This window comes from Triticum aestivum, chromosome 6D (assembly GCF_018294505.1).
Source record: "Triticum aestivum cultivar Chinese Spring chromosome 6D, IWGSC CS RefSeq v2.1, whole genome shotgun sequence".
In the NCBI taxonomy this organism is placed as follows: domain Eukaryota; kingdom Viridiplantae; phylum Streptophyta; class Magnoliopsida; order Poales; family Poaceae; genus Triticum; species Triticum aestivum.
The window spans coordinates 41,579,374-41,604,355 of record NC_057811.1 but is presented as its reverse complement, the minus strand read 5'-3'; the positions used below and the strand labels follow the sequence as shown (position 1 = coordinate 41,604,355).

General features: G+C 44.2%; 1 protein-coding gene across 1 annotated transcript; it reads left to right on the top strand.

Annotated features, from left to right (window-relative positions):
• The first annotated feature begins 21,307 nt into the window (after positions 1-21,307).
• On the top strand, positions 21,308-24,982 carry LOC123140984 (S-(+)-linalool synthase, chloroplastic). The gene is made up of 7 exons (XM_044560237.1): positions 21,308-21,595; positions 21,973-22,195; positions 22,438-22,810; positions 23,002-23,220; positions 23,621-23,759; positions 24,240-24,479; positions 24,640-24,982. Exons 1-7 carry the CDS (start codon positions 21,425-21,427, stop codon positions 24,910-24,912), a joined length of 1,638 nt encoding a protein of 545 aa, XP_044416172.1. The 5' UTR covers positions 21,308-21,424; the 3' UTR covers positions 24,913-24,982.

Below are 24,982 nucleotides of genomic sequence, written 5' to 3'. Positions count from 1 at the left end.
GAAAAAGGGTGAAAAACCAAAAAAATGTTATGAAACATAGAAAACCGAGAAAAAAAAGGAAATAGAAGAAACCCGGTGAAATACTAAAGTATAACGAAGAGAAAAAGAAAACCGAGAAAGAAACAAAAGAAAACCGAAGAAATAAAAAAAACAGCGCAAAAAACCACTAAAGGTCAAAAAGGAACACAGAAAACGTTGAGAGAAAAACCGCACTCAAAAACCCGTTGTGCAATTATATGAAATGGGTTGGCCCGTAGTGTAGCTACCCAAAAAACCTTGAGGCGAGGGGAGGTTCTATCTCGCTATAAGCGAGATATAACTAGCAACTAGTAGAATGCCCGTGCGTTGCTACGGGCTATGCATATAAATAAATAAAAAATATTAAGGTTGTCTTCGTCGGCACCCTTGATCCCTCTAAACCCACCACCAACTCTGGCGCTCGCGACTGTCCGCCTAGCCACACTTGAATATGTTAACCCCTGCCTTTCCTCCATCGGCAATGACCCGATGTTATTGTTGTTCTTTTTCCTCCTGCCACTGCCTTTTTTTGTCCACCCTGCAAAACCGCCCACCTCTCTCTTCCTAACCCCCAGCCACTGCCACCCGCAATTGCCAAGTGCTGACGCTCATTGCTTCCCCGCCCTAGTCACCGCCGCAAACGCTACCCACAATTGAGGAGTGCTGATGCATTCCGCCTTGCCGCCCCGTTCCCCAAGTCCCCGCCTACATCATGCGTTTCTACGGGAGACAAAAATCGTCGATGATCGTCACATTGTCCACCTATTCTTGATGAATATGATCAATCCCAAGTCAATGAGTGGCGGAGCTTCCCACGAATGCTTGGAGGGGCAAAAGACTTTTAGGATCCCGTGCACATCAAGAAACATTGTCAATTTTTTTATCATTATAGGAAATTTTTTTCCTTTCCTTCCTTCTCAACCCACATATCAAGTAACCAATTCTGGTTAAACATAGTAATTTATGAATTTTTATATGATTGCAAGAATGGCACTGACCGAGACATTCTTCATGGCCCTATAACACAACTCACCAGGATAGTAACTCTATTTTTACTGTTTAATGATATCCTCTCGTTACCCTAGAAACATTCTTGTATAAATCTTTCAAGCCTACTCAAATTAAGTTCACTGTCTCAAATATTTATGCTCTGGTAAGTGTGGGAAGACTTGTGTCCTAACTCCTAAGGGCATCTCCAAGGCAGATCTCAGACCTCCTGTATATGTCCGGACCGCAATATTCGGATCAGTTTTGCCATCCTATCAAGTCTTTAAAATCTCTGTGTATCAGTCTGGATGCCCGAAATCTGGTGTAGTGGAAGCAAATTTGTGGCTGGTTCAGGGAGGTTGGGACATTCCCAACGAAAGTCCCCACATGGTCCTCCTCTCTTTTCTCTCTTCTCTCTCCCTTCTCAAGCGCACACCACACACACACATGTCCAACCAAAAGCAACCACATGCATGCCTCTGTTTCTTCTCTCTCTTCTCCTAACCAAACAAATGAGGTTTATTAGTGAATAAGTGTTGGATGGCTCCCTCTCGCATCCCTGACCACGACTGGTTCTATACGATGTCCGATTTGAATGTCAGTGTTAGAGATGTTCATGTCCTAATCCTTTGTCCATAGCTATGTGCGCAAGTCACGGAGTATACATGTGGCGGAATTATTAGCAGCTGGCAGCTGACGTCATACACCACGTTCCCGCCCCGTCGTCACTTGACGCAAGTGCACGGCCAACGGGAGCCTGGTGCCCCCGGCCATAGAGAGCTTCCCGTGTGAGCTGGGCCAGGGAAAGAGGATATCAAGCAACCAATAGTAAGAGAAGCTCCTTATCTTCAATCCGTATATTCCTTTCCAATCTGGAATCCCCCGTTTCTACAAGATGGAGAGATATCCGAGAATGAAAATGGCATATATGCGCAAGGACCAGAAAATGCCAGGTGCATTCGGGTTTGTGGTTCAAGGTTTTTTTTTTTCGCGGTGTAAGGGTTCACTACAGCAAGCTTAAAAATCAACAGAAAGTGTGTCTCTCTCCATATCAAATATTTTTCACCGGCTTCTGGTACATCGATCCGGTACACGAAAGATCGAAGGCAACTTCTAGTATATATAATAAATTCTGAAAAACAAAATCCTGCACGACATGTACCCACCGTGTCATAAAGTCCAGGCTTCTCCTTCCCAACGGAGTTGTTGGAAGCGGGTCGGCCAGTCGATCGGGTGTATTCACCCTCATTTGCCGGGCCTTACCGGAGCTGTGCACCTTCCTATGTTTCGGTCTGCAAGGGCAGAGGCGATGGTGGCACTGCACGGCCACTGCCATGCGATAGCATCGTAGAAGGAAGGCCCCATGTCAGTTTCTCGAATGCAGATTGAAACATACTCCCTCTGTTTCAAAATAGATGACTCAACTTTATACTAACTTTAGTACAAAATTAGTACAAAGTTGGATCATCTATTTTAGGACGGAGGGAGTAGGAAGGAGCTGTGCATCATAGAAGGAAGGCCCCATGTCAGTTTCTCGCCTAGGCCTGGGACGGGATGCTCATGGCCCAGTCGAGAGCAAAGGTCTTATTCTAATAGAAATAGTTGTTGAGTTGCTTCTAGTCTGTGCAGTTTGTCCTAACAAACCGAAATTCATCTTCTACTTGCGAGCACAAATGAGCTTGTGATGAACAGTAAACTCCAAGAAAATTGAAAAAAATCAGAACTTTTTTTTGTGGTGAACTTTGATAGATGTTTACAGTCTAATAGAAATAGACATCTATGAATTCATTTCCATAATGAAATTTTATGGCCACTCAAAATATTTGTCAATATTTTCCAAAAAATAATAGTTTAATTTTTGCGTTCTTTCAGATTTTACTAGTCACCTGAGTTCATTTGAGCTCGAGCTCAGAAACACCGCACCCTTAACAAAACTCTATGAGAATCAGACGGATTCCTTGGTGGCGTCGACGGCAAGGAACTTGTTGCAAGGTGTGCTTGTTCTTTATTCATTGTACATTCGTATGCCTACCAGCTTTGTACTTTGTACTTGTACGCTTTAGTCGACTATCTGAGTAAGCGTATCCTTTCTGAAGACAGGTCCTCCCCTCGGTGGCGCTGCAATCGGCTCAGATATGGCTCCCACCGCAGGCAGTCTCAGGGATGGTTGGCCACTGAACGAACTGCACCGTGAACCACATGCTGTCCAGAGTCCAGACAGGAATATATCTGAGGCAGTGACTCTAGCTAGTTGTGGCCAAACAATGCTTTAGTCGCCTAGTCGGATGCTTCATGCATGACGACCATACATATATATATCACCATGCTTTTCACGCACTGTCGTCATGTCTGTGACGACGGCCATCGCATGACATGTTAAACGTTCAAGATCCACAAGTGCCCAGCTAGCTAGCCACTAGGTAGGAAGTAGAGACATCATTGGATGCCATGGAGTACGACATTTGTAGATTCTCGAAAATATCACTTGGGGACCAGCTAGCTAGCGACCCCCGAGATATAGGTGGTGTTTGGTTCTCTAGTCCTAGGCTTTTTCTAGTCTCAACTAAAAAGTCCCTAGTCCCTAAAAAGTCCCTCCATGTTTGTTTTCAGAGACTAAAAAGTCCCTAGTCCCTTTCTAGAGGTTATTAAATGACCATGTTGCCCCTAGTATATAGAAAAATAAAAATCAAACAACACCATGGGGTGGCGGGCCAATGGGTGCATGGAGGGACATTGTTGGAAAAGTCCCAAAAAATCCCAAAAAGACTCTCCTTGAGAGTCTTCTTCATTTAGTCCCAAACGCCTAGTTTACTCCCTAAAAAGTCCCTCCCGTTTGGTAAAAAAGTCGCTAGGAGGGACTTTTTCTAGTCCCTACACAAAAAAGTCCCTGGAAACAAACACCCCCATACTCCATCAGTAAAGAAATTTAAGAGCGATTGCTACAACAAGTTTTGCCCGATTCCGGTGAGAAAGAGGCGATGATGGCGACACGCCTTCAGCTCGCTTCAGTGCTTGTAATCGTCAGTAGGCGGTCTATGGATCTGAATGTATTTTTTTTATTTTTTGCGTTCGTTGTACTGTCATGATTGAAGATGAATAGATTGAAAGTTTTCTCGAAAAAAAAGCCTAGTGGAAGGACATACTCCCTTCATTTTTATATACAAGGCCACAAACTCATATTACAGGTATCAAGGTAAAATTTAATGCATATTTTGCAAGTCAATTTTTCTTTTCGTTTACTGTGATCATTAATACGCAACATGCATGCAAGAAAACTGAGTGGATGGAGTAACTAGTGTCATTATGACGACATGCATGTAAGTATTAAACGCGTTGCTAGTACGAGAAAATATCATTAATTCTTTCCTCGATTACTGTTGGTGGCCTTATATAGATGCAAAATGTATATTTCATAGTGGGCTTGTATAAGTAAATGGAGGGAGTAATTATCTTGTAAGCCGTTTCTTGGGGCCAAGATCTGTCTGACCTTTGATCTGGAAACGTCGACATAGTAGCAAAACCTGTATAGAGAGAGAACTTTTGTCCTGCCATCGGTTAAATCATTTTGCATAAGCGACTGAAGATACTTTTTAACATCCTGGAGCCAATGCCCAAAATTAAGGGGCATGCTACGAAGAGGAGTAATAGTAACTGCAAAATAAACAATACACCAAGCAACTCACACCACAGGACAATGTGGAAATAGATGATGAATAGTTCTTGTTCAAAACCAAATGAATACTCATATACCAAACCCAGTTACATTTAGATGAATTTCTTTAGTGTGGATAACCTCCAGAGAGAGAGAGAGAGAAAACATAGGAATACTTAAAAAGATAATTAAAGCCTCAGATGTCCGCCATACACTTGAGCATCAGACATAGCTTTGTTCATATCTCTATCTATATCTATATATACATACTACTTAAAAATAATGTAAGATCCCATGTTTTACATTTCTTTTCACCACCTCTTCATCCATCCTTCCCTGTATGATAATCAATCACCTTAATTACTTAACTTCTGAATCAATTCCACTTCAATTTGCTTACCAAACTTCTCATCAAAATATAAGGAAAATCACGCATAGGATTTCATAAACATTTATTTAAGCAGTCGCATTGCTATGGACGTTTAAAGCACAAGCTAACGCACTAAAATGTTTATTTATATCTCGTTGCAATGCAGGGGCGTTATCCGAGTAATGTATGGAAAAGGCTTCTAAAGCACGAAGGTCCCATGAAAAGATATCACACTCGGGAGAGAGCATGGTATCCATGACCCTAAGCACAATTTGGCACCATTTAGTCAATTTTTGCCACATTAGATGGAGTCGCCGGCGGCAGCAGCAGCAGAGGAACGACGTGGGCGTGGAGGCGGAGATGGAGATGCGTTATGTTTTCGCGGCGGCTAGGGTTGGCAGCGCCCCACATATATATGTGCGGCCGCGCGTGGAGAGACGTGGGCTGAATGTTGGAGAACGTAGTAATTTCAAAAATTATCCTACGCACACGCAAGATCATGGTGATGCATAGCAACGAGAGGGGAGAGTGTTGTCCACGTACCCTCGTAGACCGAAAGCGGAAGCGTTAGCACACGTTCAGACCGATCAAGTACCGAACGCACGGCACCTCCGAGTTCAGCGCCAGGAGGAGTCCTACTCCCACCGGGAGTAGGACTCCCTCCCTTCCTTGTTGGAATAGGAGAAGGGGGAAAGAGGTGGAGGAGAGGAAGGAAAGGGGGGGCGCCGCCCCCCTCTCCTTGTCCTATTCGGACTAGGGGGGAGGGGCGCGCGGCCCTTTCTCTGGCCGCCTCTCCTCATCTCCACTAAGGCCCACTATGGCCCATTAACCCCCGGGGGGTTTCGGTAACCCCTCCGGTACTCCGGTAAAATCCCGATTTCACCCGGAACACTTCCGATATCCAAATATAGGCTTCCAATATATCAATCTTCATGTCTTGACCATTTCGAGACTCCTCGTCATGTCCGTGATCACATCTGGGACTCCGAACAACCTTCGGTACATCAAAACATATAAACTCATAATATAACTGTCATCGAAACGTTAAGTGTGCGGACCCTACGGGTTCAAGAACTATGTAGACATGACCGAGACACGTCTCCGGTCAATAACCAATAGCGGAACCTGGATGCTCATATTGGCTCCCACATATTCTACGAAGATCTTTATCGGTCAGACCGCATAACAACATACGTTGTTCCCTTTATCATCGGTATGTTACTTGCCCGAGATTCGATCACCTGTATCTCAATACCTGGTTCAATCTCGTTACCGGCAAGTCTCTTTACTCGTTCCGTAATACATCATCCCACAACTAATTCATTAGTTGCAATGCTTGCAAGGCTTTAAGTGATGTGCATTACTGAGTGGGCCCAGAGATACCTCTCCGACAATCGGAGTGACAAATCCTAATCTCGAAATACGCCAACCCAACAAGTACCTTCGGAGACACCAGTAGAGCCCCTTTATAATCACCCAATTACGTTGTGACGTTTGGTAGCACACAAAGTGTTCCTCCGGTAAACGGGAGTTGTATAATCTCATAGTCGTAGGAACATGTATAAGTCATGAAGAAAGCAATAGCAACATACTAAACGATCGAGTGCTAAGCTAATGGAATGGGTCAAGTCAACCACATCATTCTCCTAATGATGTGACCCCGTTAATCAAATGACAACCCATGTCAATGGCTAGGAAACATAACCATCTTTGATTAACGAGCTAGTCAAGTAGAGGCATACTAGTGACACTCTGTTTGTCTATGTATTCACACAAGTATTACGTTTCCGGTTAATACAATTCTAGCATGAATAATAAACATTTATCATGATATAAGGAAATAAATAATAACTTTATTATTGCCTCTAGGGCATATTTCCTTCAGTCTCCCACTTGCACTAGAGTCAATAATCTAGATTACACAGTAATGATTCTAACACCCATGGAGCATTGGTGCTGATCATGTTTTGCTCGTGGAAGAGGCTTAGTCAACGGGTCTGCAACATTCAGATCCGTATGTATCTTGCAAATTTCTATGTCTCCCACCTGGACTAAATCCCGGATGGAATTGAAGCGTCTCTTGATGTGCTTGGTTCTCTTGTGAAATCTGGATTCCTTCGCCAAGGCAATTGCACCAGTATTGTCACAAAAGATTTTCATTGGACCCGAGCACTAGGTATGACACCTAGGTCGGATATGAACTCCTTCATCCAGACTCCTTCATTTGCTGCTTCCGAAGCAGCTATGTATTCCGCTTCGCACGTAGATCCTGCCACGACGCTTTGTTTAGAACTGCACCAACTGACAGCTCCACCGTTCAATGTAAACACGTATCCGGTTTGCGATTTAGAATCGTCCGGATCAGTGTTAAAGCTTGCATCAACGTAACCATTTACGATGAGCTCTTTTGCACCACCATAAACAAGAAACATATCCTTAGTCCTTTTCAGGTATTTCAGGATGTTCTTGACCGCTGTCCAGTGATCCACTCCTGGATTACTTTGGTACCTCCCTGCTAGACTTATAGCAAGGCACACATCAGGTCTGGTACACAACATTGCATACATGATAGAGCCTATGGCTGAAGCATAGGGAACATATTTCATTTTCTCTTTATCTTCTGCAGTGGTCGGGCATTGAGTCTTACTCAACTTCACAGCTTGTAACACAGGCAAGAACCCTTTCTTTGCTTGATCCATTTTGAACTTCTTCAAAACTTTGTCAAGGTATGTGCTTTGTGAAAGTCCAATTAAGCATCTTGATCTATCTCTATAGATCTTGATGCCCAATATATACGCAGCTTCACCGAGGTCTTTCATTGAAAAACTCTTATTCAAGTATCCCTTTATGCTATTCAGCAATTCTATATCATTTCCAATCAGCAATATGTCATCCACATATAATATTAGAAATGCTACAGAGCTCCCACTCACTTTCTTGTAAATACAGGCTTCTCCAAAAGTCTGTACAAAACCAAATGCTTTGATCACACTATCAAAGCGGTTATTCCAACTCCGAGATGCTTGCACCAGTCCATAAATGGATCGCTGGAGCTTGCACACTTTGTTAGCTCCCTTTGGATCGAAAAATCCTTCCGGTTGCATCATATACAACTCTTCTTCCAGAAATCCATTCAGGAATGCTGTTTTGACATCCATTTGCCAAATTTCATAATCATAAAATGCGGCAATTGCTAACATGATTCAGACAGACTTAATCATCGCTACGGGTGAGAAGGTCTCATCGTAGTCAATCCCTTGAACTTGTCGAAAACCTTTTGCAACAAGTCAAGCTTTATAGACAGTAACATTACCGTCAGCGTCAGTCTTCTTCTTGAAGATCCATTTATTCTCAATTGCTTGCCGATCATCGGGCAAGTCAACCAAAGTCCACACTTTGTTCTCATACATGGATCCCATCTCAGATTTCATGGCCTCAAGCCATTTCGCAGAATCTGGGCTCACCATCGCTTCTTCATAGTTCGTAGGTTCGTCATGGTCTAGTAACATAACCTCCAGAACAGGATTACCGTACCACTCTGGTGCGGATCTTACTCTGGTTGACCTACGAGGTTCAGTAACAACTTGATCTGAAGTTCCATGATCATCATCATTAACTTCCTCACTAATTGGTATAGGCGTCGCAGAAACCGGTTTCTGCGATGAACTACTTTCCAATAAGGGAGCAAGTACAGTTACCTCATCAAGTTCTACTTTCCTCCCACTCACTTCTTTCGAGAGAAACTCCTTCTCCAGAAAGATTCCGAATTTAGCAACAAAAGTCTTGCCTCCGGATCTGTGATAGAAGGAGTACCCAACAGTCTCCTTTGGGTATCCTATGAAGACACATTTCTCCGATTTGGGTTCGAGCTTATCAGGTTGAAGCTTTTTCACATAAGCATCGCAGCCCCAAACTTTAAGAAACGACAACTTTGGTTTCTTGCCAAACCGCAGTTCATAAGGTGTCGTCTCAATGGATTTTGATGGTGCCCTATTTAACGTGAATGCGGCCGTCTCTAAAGCATAACCCCAAAACGATAGCGGTAAATCAGTAAGAGACATCATAGATCGCACCATATCTAGTAGAGTACGATTACGACGTTCGGACACACCATTACGCTGTGGTGTTCCGGGTGGCGTGAGTTGCGAAACTATTCCGCATTGTTTCAAATGAAGACCAAACTCATAACTCAAATATTCTCCTCCACGATCAGATCGTAGAAACTTTATTTTCTTGTTACGATGATTTTCAACTTCACTCTGGAATTCTTTGAACTTTTCAAATGTTTCAGACTTATGTTTCATTAAGTAGATATACCCATATCTGCTTAAATCATCTGTGAAGGTGAGAAAATAACGATATCCGCCACGAGCCTCAACATTCATCGGACCACATACATCTGTATGTATGATTTCCAACAAATCTGTTGCTCTCTCCATAGTTCCGGAGAACGGCGTTTTAGTCATCTTGCCCATGAGGCACGGTTCGCAAGTACCAAGTGATTCATAATCAAGTGGTTCCAAAAGTCCATCAGTATGGAGTTTCTTCATGCGCTTTACACCGATATGACCTAAACGGCAGTGCCACAAATAAGTTGCACTATCATTATCAACTCTGCATCTTTTGGCTTCAATATTATGAATATGTGTATCACTACTATCGAGATTCAACAAAAATAGACCACTCTTCAAGGGTGCATGACCATAAAAGATATTACTCATATAAATAGAACAACCATTATTCTCTGATTTAAATGAATAACCGTCTCGCATCAAACAAGATCCAGATATAATGTTCATGCTTAACGCTGGCACCAAATAACAATTATTTAGGTCTAAAACTAATCCCGAAGGTAGATGTAGAGGTAGCGTGCCGACCGCGATCACATCGACTTTGGAACCATTTCCCACGCGCATCGTCACCTCGTCCTTAGCCAATCTTCGCTTAATCCGTAGCCCCTGTTTCGAGTTGCAAATATTAGCAACAGAACCAGTATCAAATACCCAGGTGCTACTGCGAGCATTAGTAAGGTACACATCAATAACATGTATATCACATATACCTTTGTTCACCTTGCCATCCTTCTTATCCGCCAAATACTTGGGGCAGTTCTGCTTCGAGTGACAAGTCTGCTTGCAGTAGAAGCACTCAGTCTCAGGCTTAGGCCCAGACGTGGGTTTCTTCTCCTGAACATCAACTTGCTTGCTTTTCTTCTTGAAGTTCCCCTTTTTCTTCCCTTTGCCCTTTTTCTTGAAACTGGTGGTCTTATTGACCATCAACACTTGATGATCCTTTTTGATTTCTACCTCTGCAGCCTTTAGCATTGCGAAGAGCTCGGGAATCGTCTTATCCATCCCTTGCATGTTATAGTTCATCACGAAGCTCTTGTAGCTTGGTAGCAGTGATTGGAGAATTCTGTCAATGACGCTATCATCCGGAAGATTAACTCCCAGTTGAATTAAGTGATTGCAGTACCCAGACATCTTGAGTATATGCTCACTGACATAACTATTCTCCTCCATCTTGCAGCTGTAGAACTTATTGGAGACTTCATATCTCTCAATCCGGGCATTTGCTTGAAATATTAACTTCAACTCCTGGAACATCGCATATGCTCCATGACGTTCAAAACGTCGTTGAAGTCCCGGTTCTAAGCCGTAAAGCATGGCACACTGAACTATCGAGTAGTCATCAACACGTGACTGCCAGGCATTCACAATGTCTGCAGTTGCTGGTGCAGGTGGTACACCTAGCGGTGCTTCCAAGACGTAATTCTTCTGTGCAACAATGAGGATAATCCTCAAGTTAGGGACCCAGTCCGTGTAATTGCTACCATCATCTTTCAACTTTGCTTTCTCAAGGAACGCATTAAAATTCAACGGAACAACAGCACGGGCCATCTATCTACAATCAACATAGACAAGCAAGATACTATCAGGTACTAAGTTCATGATAAATTTAAGTTCAATTAATCATATTTACTTAAGAACTCCCACTTAGATAGACATCCCTCTAATCCTCTAAGTGATCACGTGATCCATATCAACTAAACCATGTCCGATCATCACATGAGATGGAGTAGTTTCAACGGTGAACATCACTATGTTGATCATATCTACTATATGATTCACGCTCGACGTTTCAGTCTCCGTGTTCCGAGGCCATATCTGTTATATGCTAGGCTCGTCAAGCTTAACCTGAGTATTCCGCGTGTGCAGCTGTTTTGCACCCGTTGTATTTGAACGTAGAGCCTATCACACCCGATCATCACGTGGTGTCTCAGCACGAAGAACTTTCGCAACGGTGCATACTCAGGGAGAACAGTTATACTTTGATAATTTAGTGAGGGATCATCTTATAATGCTACCGTCAATCAAAGCAAGATAAGATGCATAAAAGATAAACATCACATGCAATCAATATAAGTGATATGATATGGCCATCATCATCTTGTGCTTGTGATCTCCATCTCCGAAGCACTGTCATGACCACCATCGTCACCGGTGAGACACCTTGATATTTATCGTAGCATCGTTGTCGTCTCGCCAATCTTATGGTTCTACGACTATCGCTACCGCTTAGTGATAAAGTAAAACATTACAGGGCGATTGCATTGCATACAATAAAGCGACAACCATATGGCTCCTGCCAGTTGCCGATAACTCGGTTACAAAACATGATCATCTCATACAATAGAATTTAGCATCATGTCTTGACCATATCACATCACAACATGCCCTGCAAAAACAAGTTAGACGTCCTCTACTTTGTTGTTGCAAATTTTACGTGGCTGCTACGGGCTTAGCAAGAACCGTTCTTACCTACGCATCAAAACCACAACGATAGTTTGTAAAGTTGGTGCTGTTTTAACCTTCGCAAGGACCGGGCGTAACCACACTCGGTTCAACTAAAGTTGGAGAAACTGACACCCGCCAGCCACCTGTGTGCAAAGCACGTCGGTAGAACCAGTCTCGCGTAAGCGTACGCGTAATGTCGGTCCGGGCCGCTTCATCCAACAATACCGCCGAACCAAACTATGACATGCTGGTAAGCAGTATGACTTATATCGCCCACAACTCACTTGTGTTCTACTCGTGCATATAACATCAACGCAGAAAACCAGGCTCGGATGCCACTGTTGGAGAACGTAGTAGTTTCAAAAATTATCCTACGCACACGCAAGATCATGGTGATGCATAGCAACGAGAGGGGAGAGTGTTGTCCACGTACCCTCGTAGACCGAAAGTGGAAGCGTTAGCACAAAGTGGTTGATGTAGTCGTACGTCTTCACGATCCGACCGATCAAGTACCGAACGCACGACACCTCCGAGTTCAGCACACGTTCAGCCCGATGACGTCCCTCGAACTCCGATCAAGCCGAGTGTTGAGGGAGAGTTTCGTCAGCACGACGGCGTGGTGACGATGATGATGTTCTACCGACGTAGGGCTTCGCCTAAGCACCGCTACAGTATTATCGAGGTGGACTATGGTGGAGGGGGGCACCGCACACGGCTAAAAGATCAAACGATCAATTGTTGTGTCCTTGGGGTGCCCCCCTGCCCCCGTATATAAAGGAGCAAGGGGGGGGGGGAGGTGCGGCCGGCCAGGGAGGAGGCGCGCCAGGAGGAGTCCTACTCCCACCGGGAGTATGACTCCCCCCCTTCCTTGTTGGAATAGGAGAAGGGGGAAAGAGGTGGAGGAGAGGAAGGAAAGGGGGGGGGGCGCCGCTCCCTCTCATTGTCCTATTCGGACTAGGGGGGAGGGGCGCGCGGCCCTTGCCCTGGCCGCCTCTCCTCATCTCCACTAAGGCCCACTATGGCCCATTAACCCCCGGGGGGTTCCGGTAACCCCTCCGGTACTCCGGTAAAATCCCGATTTCACCCGGAACACTTCCGATATCCAAATATAGGCTTCCAATATATCAATCTTCATGTCTCGACCATTTCAAGACTCCTCGTCATGTCTGTGATCACATCCGGGACTCCGAACAACCTTCGGTACATCAAAACATATAAACTCATAATATAACTGTCATCGAAACGTTAAGCGTGCGGACCCTACGGGTTCGAGAACTATGTAGACATGACCAAGACACGTCTCCGGCCAATAACCAATAGCGGAACCTGGATGCTCATATTGGCTCCCACATATTCTACGAAGATCTTTACCGGTCAGACCGCATAACAACATACGTTGTTCCCTTTGTCATCGGTATGTTACTTGCCCGAGATTCGATCGTCGGTGTCTCAATACCTGGTTCAATCTCGTCACTGGCAAGTCTCTTTCCTCGTTCCGTAATACATCATCCCACAACTAATTCATTAGTTGCAATGCTTGCAAGGCTTTAAGTGATGTGCATTACCGAGTGGGCCCACAGATACCTCTCCGACAATCGGAGTGACAAATCCTAATCTCAAAATACGCCAAGCCAACAAGTACCTTCGGAGACACCTGTAGAGCACCTTTATAATCACCCAATTACGTTGTGACGTTTGGTAGCACACAAAGTTTTCCTGTGGTAAACGGGAGTTGCATAATCTCATAGTCATAGGAACATGTATAAGTCATGAAGAAAGCAATAACAACATACTAAACGATCGAGTGCTAAGCTAACGGAATGGGTCTAGTCAATCACATCATTCTCCTAATGATGTGACCCCGTTAATCAAATGACAACCCATGTCAATGGCTAGGAAACATAACCATCTTTGATTAAGGAGCTAGTCAAGTAGAGGCATACTAGTGACACTCTATTTGTCTATGTATTCACACAAGTATTATGTTTCCGGTTAATACAATTCTAGCATGAATAATAAACATTTATCATGATATAAGGAAATAAATAATAACTTTATTATTGCCTCTAGGGCATATTTCCTTCACTGAACCCACGTCCAAGTCGGTAGCCCACGATCCGACGTCTCAGATCGTGGCCCTACCTGTCAAAGACTCTCCGTTCCTGACCGGCAAAAAGAAGCGCATAGGAGTGAGCTCGGCTCGGCTCAATCCCGCAACCCGCGGCGCGTCGTGACGAGGCGAGCGGAGGAGGAGGAGTGCGCGAGGGCTTCTTTTCTTCTCAAGCTCCAATAGCATGAGGGAGAGAATCCCTTATAAACCACTCCAACTCTCCTTCCACTAGCGGTATGGGACTAAACTTCCCACCACCTTGTCATGCCACCTACATGGGCCCTTAGAGATTAAATCTGAAATTGTCATATGGGCTCTAGGCCCATCTCATATTTCAACAATCCCCCACCAGATCTCAGGGGCCCACTTGTCCTTTGTTCCAAACACTGTTTTGATATACCAGCATCTCCGTGGAGACCGATTAAGGTTGAGCTCCACCTAGACCAAGTAGTTACACTCCTTCACAACTGAACAATGGACTATGCCTTGAATTGTCAGTTTGACGTCAAGAAGTTTCACCACAAGTGTCACTGATACGAGGCTGCCGAAGGCCAACCCCTCGGGTGGAGCATATTAGTCACACTCCTGGCCTTTTCATGAGCTTGCTAGAGATAACCCCAATCTCATAGACTGTGACCAGCAGTCGGGCTCATATAGGTGTGTTCCTCCAAAGATCGCTCTGTAGGATAGCATCTTGCTTATACATATAAGCCTTGGAACACATTAAGACAGTAGTCATCCTTCCATACAGTTTGCGAGAGTATTGCATATCCAACGGAGTGGGTTAGTAAAGTTACTCTCCTCAGTTCACTACTGGCTTGTTTTCCTAGGTCCTACTTCACGGGATCTCCGATCACATAGGTTGGGTTACTACCATGGCAACTCATGTGGGTCTCATACCCATCTCCCTTGATGCGCTATCTATCACAACACGTGATAGCCCTTTAGTAAAGGGATCTGCCAGATTCTTAGCCGTTTGAATATAATCCAACACTATCACTCCAGAGTTCCTCAATTTTCTGACAGCTTTCAATCTCATTCTTATGTGTTTGTTGGACTTCATGTTGTCCTTTGAACTCTTCACCTTGACAATAACTGTTTGATTGTCGCAGTTCATAAGGATGGCCGGAACCGGCTTCTCAACCACTGGCAAGTCCATCAACAGATCTCAAAGCCATTCCGCTTCGCCACCCGATGTGTCTAATGCTGTTAATTCTGCTTCCATTGTCGATCTTGTTAAGATCGTTTGCTTGCAAGACTTCCAGGAAACAACACCACCTCCAAGAGTAAACATATACCCAGTTGTGGCCTTCATCTCATCAGCATCAGAGATCCAATTCGCATCACTATACCCTTCAAGTACCGACGGGTATCCGGTATAGTGAAGTCCATAGTTCATAGTACCTTTCAGATAGCGCATAACTCTCTCAAGAGCACGCCAATGTACATCGCCCGGTTTGGAAACAAATCGGCTCAGTTTGCTAATAGCAAATGCGATGTCAGGCCTCGTTGCACTCGCTAGATCTGGAGTGAACCAACAATCTGAGAGTATCTCAATTGATCTATAGCTGTGCCTTTAGACTTTCGAATCAACACACTAGAATCATATGGTGTTTGAGATGGTTTGCAGTCCGAATATCCAAAGCGACTCAACACCTTCTCAACATAATGGGATTGCAGAAGTGTAATCCCACCCTCATCATCTCTCAGTAGCTTGATGTTCAAGATAACATCAGCCACTCCAAGGTCCTTCATCTCAAAGTTCTGAGATAGGAAAGACTTAACCTCCTCGATCAACTTGAGATTAGTTCCAACTATCAGTATGTCATCAACATACAAACACAGTATAACTCCTTCGCCCCCACCATAGCGATAGTATACACATTTGTCGGCCTCATTAACAACAAAGCCAACAGATGTCAACGTTTCATTAAACTTGTCATGCCATTGCTTAGGCGCTTGTCTCAGGCCATACAAAGATTTCACCAACTTACACACCTTTCCTTCCTGGCCATCTATCACAAAGCCATCAGGCTGTTGCATATAGATTTCCTCCTTTAGCTCTCCGTTCAGGAAAGCCGTCTTAACATCCATCTGATGAATGAGAAGACCATGCGAGGCCGCCAACGAGAGTAATACTCGAATGGTGGTCAGTCTGGCCACAGGTGAATAAGTGTCGAAGAAATCTTGTTCTTCTTTCTGGGCATAGCCCTTGGCCACAAGCCTAGCCTTGTACTTTTCTATGGTACCGTCGGGCCTAAGCTTCTTCTTGAACACCCACTTGCATCCCAATGGTTTGCAACCATAAGGACGTTCAGTAAGCTCCCAAGTCCCGTTAGCCATGATGGAATCCATCTCGCTACGGACCGCATCCTTCCAGTAGTCAGCTTCTGGAGATGCATACGCTTCTGAAATAGAAGTGGGATTATCCTCCATCAGGTATATGAAGAAATCATCACCAAAGGTCTTTACAGTCCTTTGCCTCTTGCCCCTACCAAGGGTTTCCTCATTATCCTCCTCAGGATTTTCATCATGTGTTTGATTATAATATTCCATCGAAATGGCAGGTTCAGGAGTCTCCTCAGATTCCTGTCTAGAAGTGCTTTGTAGATCTCTCATGGGGAAAATGTCCTCAAAGAATGTAGCATCTTTAGACTCCATAATTGTACCGACCTTCATGTCAGGTACCTCAGATTTCACTACTAGAAATCTATAGCCAACACTATTCATAGCGTAGCCCAAATTAACACAGTCCACAGTCTTTGGTCCAAGCTTACGCTTTTTGGGGATCGGCACATTAACTTTCGCCAAGCAGCCCCAAGTACGTAAGTACGAGAGTGTTGTCCTTCTCTTGGTCCACTTCTCGTAAGGAGTGGTCTCGTTATCCTTTGTCGGAACTTTATTCAGGACATGACATGATGTCATTATAGCCTTCCCCCACCATGCCTTGGATAAACCCGACGTATCTAACATGGCGTTAACCAAATCAGTTAGAGTACGGTTTTTCCGCTTGGCAACCCCGTTTGACTGGGGTGAGTAGGGAGGCGTCCTCTCGTGAATAATACCGTGTTCCGCACAAAAGGCATCAAACTCTTTCGAGAAGTACTCTCCACCACGATCTGACCGGACTCGTTTAATTTTCTTTTCAAGTTGATTCTCAACTTCTGCCTTATAGATTTTGAAGTAGTGTAGAGCCTCATCTTTCGTATTTAACAGATATACATAGCAATATCTAGTGGAATCATCTATCAAAGTCATGAAATATTTCTTTCCATCTTTAGTCAACACACCATTCATCTCAGAAAGATAATGTATGAGTTCCAGTGGCGCCAAGTGCCTCTCCTCTGCTGCCTTGTGAGGCTTGCGAGGTTGCTTAGATTGCACACACGAATGGCACTTAGAACCTTTGGCTAAAGTGAAACTCGGGATTGAATTCGATTTTGCTAGCCGCGTCATAACACCGAAACTAATGTGACAAAGACGTGAATGCCAGACTTCAGATTCATTAACACTCAAATGAATATTGTTCACGACTTTATTACATAGATCTGCAAGAGAAAGGCGGAACATGCCTCCGCATTCATAACCCTTTCCAACAAATAGTCCATATTTCGTAAGAACTAATTTATTAGACTCGAATACCAACTTAAACCCTTCTCTACATAGAAGGGAGCCACTAACGAGGTTCTTCTTGATGGCGGGGACATGCTGCACGTTCTTCAGTTGCACGATCCTTCCCGAAGTAAACTTCAGATCGACCGTGCCAACACCAAGAACAGAAGCACTCGCGCCATTCCCCATTAGTACGGACCCGTGACCTGGTAAGAAGAAAACAATGAAATGTCAGCACAAACATGAACACCTGCACCTGTGTCGACCCACCAATCGGTGGACGGCCAAACTGAAAATACAGCAAATAAATTACCGTACCCAGATGCACCACTCTCATTGTTGCTCACAATCATATTGACAGACTTGGAGTCCTGCCCTGGCTTCTTGTACTTGTTTGGGCACTTGTTGGCCCAATGTTCAACCGAACCACAAGTAAAACAGCCCTCATCCTTCTTGTTCTTCTTGAAGGTCTTCTTACCCTTCTTCTTAAAGTCGGCATTCTGTTGGACACCGTTCTTTCCCTTGGGCTTGTGGGAATTGGAGTTCTTCTGATGCACCATATTGGCCACAGAAGTTCCTTCGATCCCTTTTCCGTGCGAGTCCTTTGCCCTTGAATTCTGCTCAGCACTCAGATGGCCAATGACATCCTCCACAGAGAATTCACGCATCTGATGTTTCAGAGTGGTGGCAAAGTTCCTCCAGGAATTGGGGAGCTTAGCGATTATGCAGCCCGCGACAAACTTGCCCGGTAACTCGCACTTAAGAAGCTCAAGCTCCTTAACAATGCATATTATCTCATGAGCCTGCTCCAGTACAGGACGGTTTTCAACCATCTTGTAATCGTGGAACTGCTCTATAATATACATCTCGCTCCCCGCATCGGCCGCCCCGAACTTAGATTCGAGCGCCTCCCACAAGTCCTTGGCAGACCGCACATGCAAATATGCGTCAACCAGCTTATCTCCAATCACGCTCAGAACTGCCCCGAGGAACACGACAGTGGCCTCCTTGAACGCCTTCTCCTGTTCAGGAGCGATCGTTCCTGTGGGAGTCACACCGGCGACCCAGAACACGTTCATGGCCGTGAGCCATAAGATGGTTTTAGTCTGCCAACGCTTAAAGTACGTCCCCGTAAACGGGGACGGTTTCAGTGCAGCATCAAAACCAGAATTCGAAAAACTCCTACACACATTAGGTTTTTGGATTGATAAGTAAATAGGCAGTTTTTCGATTAAATTAATCCATGAATAAATCATGAGCATGACATGGACAGCATTGATGACACACTGATTACGATCTAACAGAGCATGTACTACGCACATAGTAGAAACATCTACGCATATCGCTAGTACTGCTACAACAGAAAGAAACACGAGAGGGATAAGCGATGTATACCCTCCAATCGGCCACGCGGCGGCGGTGGCGGTGACAGCAGCCGCGGCATCCTCAGCGGCCTTCTTGTCGGCCTCGGCCTTCTCAGCGGCGGCACGATCGGCGTCGGTCGACATGGTGATGACGAAGGTGGTGCGGACGTAGATGAACAGAAGCGAGTAGTCGCGTAGTCGCTACCCAAAAACCTAATCGCCCCTCTCCCATACAGGATCCGGAGAGGCGGGGTTTCGGAGGCCTGCTCTCCCGTCAACCGTGTACGCGGTGAACGGGATGGAGTCGCCCGCGGCAGCAGCAGCAGAGGAACGACGTGGGCCTCGAGGCGGAGATGGAGATGCGTTATGTTTTCGCGGCGGCTATATGTGCGGCCGCACGTGGAGAGACGTGGGCTGAACCCATACTCTCCGTTCCTGGCCGGCAAAAAGAAGCGCATAGGAGTGAGCTCGGCTCGGCTCAATCCCGCAACCCGCGGCGCGGCGCGGGACGGCGAGCGGAGGAGGAGGAGTGCGCGAGGGCTTCTTTTCTTCTCAAGCTCCAATAGCATGAGGGAGAGAATCCCTTATAAACCACTCCAACTCTCCTTCCACTAGCGGTATGGGACTAAACTTCCCACCACCTTGTCATGCCACCTACATGGGCCCTTAGAGATTAAATCTGAAATTGTCATATGGGCTCTAGGCCCATCTCATATTTCAACACCTATGGCTCAGTCAATTGAGAATTAACTTATCCTGACTTGATTTTACAAATTTGTTCATAAAAGTCTGAAAAATATATTCATTGTGTTATAAACCTTTACCAATCTAGTGCGAAATAAATTATAGCGTTTATTTTGACAGCTCGAAAAAGTGCACAAATCTCAATGCCTTGCAAGAGGGACAAGAGTCCTGCTGGCACCGATACCGTGCGAGCTTGTTGTGAAGGAGCCCTCCGGCGGTGACCAGGGGAGGAGGGTGGGGTGGGGTGGGGTGGTTGGCCGATGACTAGGGTTTGCTCTTGGGCCGCCCGCTAGGGAGCGGCACCAGTAAGGGGTTGGTACAACAACACGGTAACTCTGCCCAAGGCTTCATCTTATGATTGTGTTGTTTGGAATCTATATGTTTTAGAAACGGAGATGAGCATCTTTTCTTTGGCTGCCTATTTGCTCACTGTTGCACGTCATATCTCTGCCCAGATGTCAGCCTTCACGGCTTAGAATTTCTTGATACTGTCACCTTAAAGCAGGTGCTCGGTGTTCTTTTTAATATGGAGATTATTCCTTCTGTCCCTGGGAGCATTTGGATCCACCGGAATGATTTCATCTTCAAATGGATCCTTGCTAGCCCTATGTACGCGGGAGAACTTTGAAAAATAATTCATATATGGTTTAATTGCCTTTTCTTTTCAGGTGATGGTCTAATTGCTTGGTTATGTAGGTCTTGCTCCAACATTTTCTACTTCACTAAAGTTTTCCACTCGATAATTAATTCATATAAGTACCCCACTGGTGACAATTTGGACGAAGAATTCGAGGAAGCTCCACGTACACGCGCATTGCCAGTACGAGTCGTGTACACACATGTTACATGTTTGGGGGTTGTTTTTTGTTGTTGTTGACCGCTCTCTATCAGTAGCTAGGTAGTACGCATGTATATGGTTCTCCGGCAACGAGCTCGACGGGCTGCGAGCTAGGCAACAGCCGATCAAAAGCTCGCCCATCAGTAGACTTTTCCATTGCCCTCTCGACCGACCAACCATCTCTCTCTCTCTCTCTCTCTCTCTCTCTCTCTCTCCGCGCGGCAGATCGCGACGTTCACGTGGCAGAAAGGGCTGCAGGGACAAACCGTACGTACTGCCGTGTGCACGATGTCGCGATATTTGTCCGGTCCATCACGACCATACATACACACATCACACGTACACGCGCTCAGAGCAAGACGAAACCGAGTGAACATATATGATGGACGACCTGTTGCTCGTAGAATTGTAGAAATACCAGAAGAATGCTCATCGTAATTTCTTGACGCTTGCTGCTGCTGACAGCAAAGATGCATGGTGTGCCCGCCAAAGCGAAAAATATATACTTTGGCTCTAGACGAAAAACTGAATTTGATTAGTGTGCATGCATCACGTGACGCGCGTGAGCGAAGTGAATTATTAAATGTGCACGTAGTTATGGAACTAGGACTAACTAACTGATCAAGCATGACGTACGCTACAATCGTTCACGTTTAGTGAATTTTCCACATGGCTCGCCTGGGGCGCATGCATAGTCCAACTTCAAACACCACTCACTCGGTGGAGGATGGATCGACGCAGCTGCAACCACTCCTACCCCCCTCCCTATAAATCTAGAGGGCATGCCTGCATTGCTCATATCCAAAGACATAGCACCAGCAGCAGCTACTTGTTCATCTCATATCACCCAGGCCACACTTAGCCAGTTAGCCTACTTAGTCGATCTGTAACACGCCCACTTAGCCAGTCCGTCCCCATTAATTAAGCAACCGATGGCTGCTGCGCATGTCTTCTCCGTTCAGCCACTGCACCATTCGGCTTCACCGGTGGCCAGAAATGATGGCCGGAGCGGAGGCAACCGTGCCTTCTTCCGCCCATCAACGGTGATATGTCCCGGGCGGGAGCCTGCGTCACATGAGCTGTCCGATGATTTTGACTTCCAGGTATATATGGTTATCACCCATATATGCAATTAGCATGCGTCTTTATGTCCTTTTTCTAATTATTATTACACAAGGGATCGAGTTCAAACCTGTGAGAGCTATAATGTTGAGCCTAGCACAAGCCTGTCGTCACAAACGTCACCTTCCACCAAAAGGAAAGAAAGGACATGGTCCTAGGAGGAACTACGAACCAGATCATCCCATTAATTTTTTAAAGATGTTTATAAAATATATAAACATACATTATTACGAAAGTATTTTTAATGGTAAATCTAAATACTGTAGGTGCTATCACCCAAAACCTTATAATAGTCAAAGTTCTGTAAACTTTGTATTCTTTTGAAGAAGAAGTTTGATGTCTCTGTGCAACACACCAGGAAAGCGTAAAGAATGTTCAAGCATTGCTGCATCACCATCCGAGTCGACGAGGCTTATTGACCACTGTTGATCACCTCAAGCGCCTCTGCATCGACCACTATTTCCAAGACGAGATCGAGACCATCATAGACTCGTGTGCAGATCTCATCCATAGTGATAATCTGCTTGATGCAACCCTTTCCTTGAGGCTGATGCGAGAAGCTGGATATTATGTTTCGGCAGGTCAGTAAAATACAAGTTTAGCGTCTAAAGACAGATAAACAAACAAGTCTGGGAATCTTGAGTGCAATTTGGTCTATGAAATGAATTTTACGCGATAACTTTGATATGAAATTATCTTAGAGTAGCCAGGTCTAAACTAAGGTTTAATGTTTCCTTGTGGACTGTATAAGCACCTCCCTCGAGATGTATTGTACTCATTATTTATAACATGTGCCTAAGACCCCTTCTCAATGAATTGGCAGATGATGTTCTTCAGAAGTTCAGAAACGATAATGGTGAATTCAACCTTGGGCTCAGCAAAGACATTAGAGGGTTGCTCAGCTTGCAAGACATATCACACCTCAACATGGGAGAATCATCACTCTACAAGGCAAACGAATTCTCAAGCAAGCATCTTAGATTCACAATTAAGTATTTGGAGCCAAACCTTGCAATATATGTGAGGCGGTCACTAGACCATCCCTATCATGTGAGCCTGATGCAATACAAGGCAAGGCACCATCTGAGCTACCTCCAGAGCATGCCCACTAGGAACATGGCAATTGAGAATTTGGCATTTGCAGAGTTTACGATTAAGAAGTTGCAGCATCAGAGGGAAATGCAAGAGGTTAAGAGGTATAAATATAATAAACTACTAGCCATCAATGATTACTTTTGTAAAAACGGGAAAATATGTGCATTTTCATGATAAGAGAGAAAAGTTAGAACTCTTGGCCAAATTTGATAAATTAACATTTTTTATTACTCACGTATTCCTCAATTAAAAGAGTGGTGGTTTTAACATAGGAAAATTCCTTTTCACACAGATGGTGGATGGATCTAGGATTGGCTCAAGAAATACCGGCTGCAAGGGACCAAGTTCTTAAGTGGTACATGTGGCCCATGACTGTCCTCGAGGGTTTCTGCTTCTCTAGATATCGGGTTGAGATCACAAAGATCATATCCATGGTCTACATTGTGGATGACATCTTTGATCTTGTCGCCACACAAGAGGAGCTTTCCCTCTTTACTGAGGCGATCAAAACGTGAGCATTGTAGTTTCCATAATATATAAGGTTAATACGATTAGGGAAGCAATATAGTTGCCTTTTTGGTAAGGAAATGACATATTAAATATGTCCAATCAGATATTCAAACTTCTTTAACTTTGACATATAATATATTCATATGTTTTAATATTGTTTTGAAATCAACATTGAGTTTTTATGCGAAATATTTTTAAATATTAATAATTTTCCAATTATTTATTGTATATTCAAACAAAAAGCAAAAATATTTCATATTAGAGATTGTATATGTGCAAAATGGCATCTACTTTGTTAATAGAATAAAAACTCAAGGATTACTTAAGCTTAAGACCTTATACATGATATAAAATTATATTTTTTATCGACATTTCACACCAAAATTGTACATTATTGACAGGTGGGATCTTGCTGCTATTGATTCACTGCCAAGCTACATGATATCATGTTACAAGGCTCTTTACACTATCACAAGTGATATCGCCGATATGGTCAGAAAAGAGCATGGAGTGAGCCCTATCAATCATCTCAAGAAAGCGGTATGTCTACTGGAATGGTTCTTCATTTCTCTTTAATTTCATTTTTCCTAAGCAGCTAAATATAACAACAATTTTTTGAGTAATCTCTTCTGCTTAAGGTTCCGTGATGTTCCTATCTTCCATCCATCATATCCATTCCCACACCACGTCCTCCATTCCCTGTTTTATTGATTTCAACCGGATTTCCTTGCATCATGTCAACTACCCCTCGTTTTATTGGCTTATCATACAAAATCGCATTATTTTCATTGTTAAGCCAATAAGTAATAAGTATTGATTCAGTTATCAGCTGAAGTTTCTTTTTGGTATGTAATCACACTAACACTAAAATGGCATGTAAATCACGATGATTTCATACACAATATATGTGTACCTGTTGCAACACATGTGCAATTACGTAGATTTATTTACAAAAATAATATCAAGTAAAAAAACAGTGGAAGAAATAATCTTAGTTGCCTGCCTTTTTTCTTCTTACAGTGGGCAACTTTGTTTGATGGATTCATGACCGAGGGGAAATGGTTATCTACTAATCAGGTTCCTACATCCGAGGACTATCTAAGAAACGGGGTTGTCACTTCAGGAGCTCCGCTTGTATTCATGCATCTTTTCTTCATGTTGGGACATGAATTACCAGAGGGCAACAATGACGACATCCATCGTGTCATCTCCTGCCCTGAAAAGATCATGAGGCTCTGGGATGACATGGGCAGTGCAAAGGTCTGAACACACCGAGAACTTCATCACATAAGAATTTAGGATATGCACTAACAACAATTTTAGATAAATTCATTCAGTTCATATCATGGTGGGTCAACATACACGTCAGTATTGACCAAATAAGGCATGATCTAACATTTTTGTTCTTTGTCTCATGCAGGATGAATCGCAAAATGGGCTGGATGGATCATACAAGGAGTTGTACCAAAGAGAAAATCCTCATGGTGACGCAGAGAAGCACATGCTGGAGATGATCGGGAGTGAATGGGAGGGTCTGAATAGGGAATGCTTCTCTGGGACAACGTCAACACTATCGCATAGCTTCATCACAGCATCACTAAACTTTGCGAGGATGGTCCGCGTGATGTATGGCTACGACGATGAGCAGAAGCTTCCAGTCCTTGAGGATTATACAAGGATGTTGCTCTTCTAAATCATGCATTCTATCAGATTATATTGTATATAAATCTTATAAATGAGTGCATTAGTTTTTGGTAGAGTTA